At 41.2% G+C, this 5652-nt stretch overlaps 1 protein-coding gene across 1 annotated transcript; it reads left to right on the top strand.

Annotated features, from left to right (window-relative positions):
- Positions 1-4051: 4051 nt before the first annotated feature.
- CHRM2 (cholinergic receptor muscarinic 2) lies at positions 4052-5452 on the top strand (the record flags this gene model as incomplete). The annotated part of the gene is made up of 1 exon (XM_082486159.1): positions 4052-5452. The coding sequence occupies one exon, from the start codon at positions 4052-4054 to the stop codon at positions 5450-5452; it is 1401 nt and encodes a 466-aa protein (XP_082342285.1).
- Between the last annotated feature and the right edge of the window lie 200 nt (positions 5453-5652).

Here is a 5652-nt window from a genome sequence, read left to right as displayed (position 1 = left end):
CCAGGACTCCTCCTCGTGGTCTGCAGTGGAACAGGATGAACACCCTCAATGCCATCATTTTGCTTCCTCAAGCTCACCGCAGTTCCCTTTTACCATGAACCAGCTTACAGACTTCACCCATCAGACCTCTGTTTCACTCTTCCAAGCGACTGCTAGGGAGATTAATGAAGGAAAGCGAAGCAGACTGTGGCTGTCAGCATGCTCTGAAGGTTTACTCCAGCCTGTGCCAGCCTGGACTACTTTTATCCTTGTGAGGGGTAATGGGAGTCCAGGTCAACCCACCCGTGCCCTGCTGCTGCCTGTCTACTACTCACTGCAAAAGGACCTAACATCACACCAGGCCAAAAGTGCATGTACCTTGTAGCCCAACAAATGCCCCAGTTCTGCCCCGAACCCATGTCTAGCCAAGAGAAGGGAAAGAAATGATTTTCAGGACTATGAATTCTTTAGAGGGGAGAAAATACTGCACTGGAAATGTTTCCCAGCTACATATCAAATATCAAACCACGAATTATTTTATATGTGGATTTCTTGGCTTTGGACATTTTCCATGCAGCGATTATGGTGTTTGCATTCCACAAAGTCATATATATTTTAAAATATATTCCAGAGAATTAACTTGATTGGTTTTCAGGTCACAAGAGAAATTTCTTGCCTTTTCTGGGTATTGTCTGTTTAGCAAGAATGCATTTAGTATACAAGGATAAATTATAGTAGCCCACGGGAGTCAGTGCCATATTGTGCAACTCACACAAACACCCATGGGCTTGCAGAGGAGAGCTCTGTTTGTTGAAGAATAAGATCTGGTACTTCTCATAACGGGAGGTCATATTACCTTAAAATGCTTCTGCCCCGTAGGTCTGCCTGATGAATAACATCTGTTCTCGTAACAACCGCCTCTCCAGCAGGAGAGATGGGCTCGGTGGCATGACATAAACAAAAGTAGTCCCCAGGCCGTCCTGTACCTAGGGAGCGAGCGGCCACAATAAGAAACAGAAACCTCACTACGGGCCTGATTCAAACCCTACTGGAGCCAACAGGAAAGAGTCCAGTAGATTTCAGGGGGTCTTGGATTGGGAAGCATGCATACCGCTGTCTCTGCTCATATCATGGTGGTACTATCAGCAGCGACAACATGTGTTGGTTGAAATCAAATGTCTCTCCAGCCCTATACCTCCTCATCAACACACGCAGCAAAACATGATTCACTTTACGATCATATTGATGCAAGCAAAGGAAGATTTTACCGGAGTAAGTGGTAGCAGGTATATTTCTCCATACCTAAGAAAGCCATAATTGTCAATGTAGTTTGCAGTCCAGAACTACCAGACTTCTCCTGGCAGGAAAGTTTTGTGCAAATAGAGATCACTGGGAAAGGGACTCCTCTTCTTTGCTTCCATTCAAAAGGACAGAGTGAAATCCTTTTCCTAACAAGTAAAATCAGCTTTTAGCTCTCATCCAACTCCTTGCACCGGAGACAATAAAATCAAGGGAATTTATACGGAATTACCAATATTTCCACTGGAAACGGGTAAAAAATATCAGCTGAAAAGACTTAGGAATAAAATTAGCTGAGAGGTGGTAATTTGGTTTCACAACAAGTTTTAAGGCTTTAAAATGAATTTTAGTTCTTCAGCAGAATGAAAACAAAACCTCTGAACATTTTGTTGAAATGAGATTGTAGAGAAATACCTGTTTTCTTATCTTAAAGCACAATTTTTTCCGCTCTGATCCTCTCACTCTCTTCCCTTCTTGCTCTTCCTCTCACTCTCTGTCACCAGAGGTAGCTGCAGAGCCCTAGATCACAAACTTTTTCAGCTGAATTTTTATTTGACATCAATACATCTCTGTGAGTTATTTTGTCTTTTCATCAAAAATGCGTTCTGTCAAGAACGTTCATAAACAACTCTGCTTGGGAGAAGTTCTTAGCTTGTCCCAAAAAAATGATATCTTACATATCTTACTGGATAGCCAGCTGCTCAGCTATAAGGCTGTGGGAGAAAAGCACACGGTGAATTGCTGAAATCAGAGTCCTATATATTAAAGATATCTGGGCTATTGTCCTGTCTATTTTTTACACAGAGTACAAATTCTGCTATATTCCCCTCAGCCTATTCTTACTGTACAAAACACGTATTTAATTAAAGCATTCCTCCTCACAGTTTTTCTCTCTTGAACCTGATCCCAAGGATTTTAGGGATGTACCTGTGAACAGATAATAGGAGAAAAATGTCTGTCTAGCCTTATGTTCCTCTATTTATCCATGTGTTTGCTTTGACATGGAATTGGCAAACAAAGCTGTTTTTAAAACCAAAGGCAAATGCATGAGCCCCAAATTCCACCAGTTGTATCTCTTTAAGTATAAATTACAAGATTACAAAGTGACCTCGGACAGAAAACCTTTACCCTGGTATAGCATTTTGACTTTTCCACAGAGACAGACTTGCTTATTTTTCTTAGAGGTCAGCAGGGTTTTTGCTGTTGTGCTGGCGTTTTGCATTATCTTTTTCCTTTTGCATCTGAAAGAAAATATGCAGTGATGAAATGACAGTGAAAATGCATTGCTCAGTTTGAGTGACATGGATTGTATATATCTGTGCATCAGCAAGATAGTCACGGGGACCTTAATCGCTGATGTATGGAGGAGCCAAGCATAACCGAATTTTTTTGTCTTCCTTTGATTGCACCCCCACTTTTAGAAGCTCTGTCTTAAAGAAGTGATGCCTTTTGGGTGGGGAAAAAAGGAGAATCTTCCAATTAGAAAAAAAACTAACTTCTCTGTCACATCTGGCCTTCATGGCTCAATAATCCCTTGATTATTCATAAATAATGAACGCTCAGAGACTGGCTGTGCAATTCCAGCGCATTCTATTGGCTTCCAGGGAATGCACAAAAAGATAGTTTATATCCTTAAGGAAAAAGCATGTGCTGTTTTCTCAGTCTTCTATCAAATGTATTTTGCTACTAGTTTAATTACTATTTATTGAGTACTGCCAGTAGGCTATACAGGGCACAAAAAGAATTGCTGTGTATAAACAGAACTGATTTTTATCTGTTTCTTTATCATGACCCTGCTATCCGTTTCATACCTTTTGTCATAGCTTTATGTGATACAGATTAAAAATACTGTGATTTGAAAAAACTGAGGAAAGTATAAGCCAGCAAGCATCAAGAGATAACCTCATCATGTTGAAAAAAAACAAACCACCACCCCTTTTCCAGGCACAAACAGTCAAGGGGATGTAAAACATCCCTTTAATCTCACTGAAATGGGAAAAAAATATAAAAGTTGTACACTTCTAACTAGATATCCAGATGCTCAACTGAGATGAGTTTACTAATTCTATGTACTTCAACAGACCTATCCTTTTTTGTTTATTGACGGACTAATAACTTTAGTTTGATGCAGTGCCAAAATCTCTGCAATTGTTGACAAAACAAGTAACTGCAGAGTAAGAAAATTAGAGGGAAACATGATATAAACTTGTTCCATAACCCTCACAGAAGCATACCCATGTGGAACATGAAGGAAAGATGGAAACATAAGTCACCTTTGTGTGATCTGGCTCCTGGTAAATCACATCTCCACCTCGGGTTATAAGAATGGCATACTCTTAGGAATGTATTTTTTTTTATTTGGAATAGGGGTTGAAATGAGCAAAGTGAACTATTTGTTGGTAGGGAAGAAATCAACATGCAGATGCAGTTCCAAATTTTTCAAGTCATTATTAGTTTTATAACAAGACAAAGAGAAAAATGCACCTGAGAACTTAAAAATCTAGATCTGGATTCAAATGTGGTGTCTTTGTCATATTTAGAGGTATCCTACTGGTATGTTATTCCTAAGGGAATATTTTATGTTGCAAGGTGTTTTCATTAGCCAAAGCAGACTGGTTCTTCTGCACACATCTTCTACCTTTAAACTCTTTCCAAGTAGTTTTTCTAGGATATTCTTCCTAAAGGCAAAGGGACTTATTTCACAACGATATGTTTTGTTTTCTTTCCTCTGCAGGCTTAAGTGATAATTGGGTATCTTGTTAGCAGAACAGAAATGAATAACTCAACGTACATAAACTCGTCCACTGAAAATGTGATGGCTCTGGAGAGCCCCTATAAAACTGTTGAGGTGGTCTTCATTGTCCTAGTAGCAGGATCGCTCAGTCTAGTCACCATAATTGGGAACATCCTGGTCATGGTGTCAATCAAAGTCAACAGGCACCTACAGACTGTCAACAACTATTTCCTGTTCAGCTTGGCCTGCGCTGACTTGATCATCGGCATCTTTTCTATGAACCTATATACCCTCTACACTGTGATAGGCTACTGGCCCTTAGGGCCTGTGGTGTGCGACCTCTGGCTGGCTCTTGACTATGTGGTCAGCAACGCCTCTGTAATGAACCTCCTCATTATCAGCTTTGACAGATACTTTTGTGTCACCAAGCCTCTGACATATCCTGTAAAGCGGACCACTAAGATGGCAGGTATGATGATTGCGGCTGCATGGGTGCTGTCCTTCATCCTGTGGGCTCCTGCAATTCTCTTCTGGCAGTTCATTGTGGGAGGAAGGACTGTCCCAGATGGGGACTGCTACATCCAGTTTTTTTCCAACGCTGCTGTCACTTTTGGCACTGCCATTGCAGCCTTCTATTTGCCTGTTATCATCATGACTGTCCTTTACTGGCAAATCTCTCGAGCCAGTAAGAGTCGGATAAAGAAAGGGAAAAAGGAAGCTGCCCAAAACCAAGATACAGTTTCCCCCAGCCTTGTCCAAAGTAAAATTGTGAAACCAAACAATAACAACATCCCAACCAGTGGGGAAGGGTTGGAGCACAGCAAAATTCAGAATGGAAAAACCGCTGAAGGGACTGTGACGGAGAACTGTGTTCAAGGGGAGGAGAAGGAGAGCTCCAACGACTCCACGTCTGTCAGTGTTGTTGCTTCCAACATGAAAGAGGATGAAGCTACCAAAGATGCCAGCCAGGCTTCTGCCTCCCAAGACCATCTCAAAGTGGAGAACTCCAAGCTGACATGCATCAGGATAGTCACCAAGACCCAAAAGGGTGACTGCTGCGCCCCCACCAACACTACTGTGGAGATTGTAGGTGCCAACGGGGAGGAGAAGCAGAATAGTGTAGCCCGTAAAATTGTCAAGATGACAAAGCAGCCAGCCAAAAAGAAACCACCTCCTTCTAGGGAGAAAAAAGTGACAAGGACTATTTTGGCCATCCTCCTGGCCTTCATCATTACCTGGACCCCATACAACGTGATGGTGCTTATCAACAGCTTCTGCGCATCCTGCATCCCTGGCACTGTATGGACCATAGGTTATTGGCTCTGTTATATCAACAGCACCATTAACCCTGCTTGTTATGCGCTCTGCAATGCTACTTTCAAGAAGACCTTTAAGCACCTTCTTATGTGTCATTACAAGAATATAGGAGCTACAAGGTAAAAATAATAATAATTATAATAAAAATAATAATGGAAAGGGTGAAGAAGTTTCAAATTAAATTATAAAAAAACACAATGCCATAGCACTTTATGCTCTTCTACGGAATGTGCAATCCAGGATGTTAGTGGAGTTACTGACATGGGCCATCAGCTCCACTGCTGAGAACTACACTTAAAAACATTTTTTTAATCATTGAAAAT

This window comes from Vanellus vanellus, assembly GCF_965231255.1.
Source record: "Vanellus vanellus genome assembly, chromosome: 1".
Taxonomy (NCBI): domain Eukaryota; kingdom Metazoa; phylum Chordata; class Aves; order Charadriiformes; family Charadriidae; genus Vanellus; species Vanellus vanellus.
The sequence above is the reverse complement of the archived record's forward strand: the minus strand, read 5'-3'. Positions and strand labels throughout refer to the sequence as shown.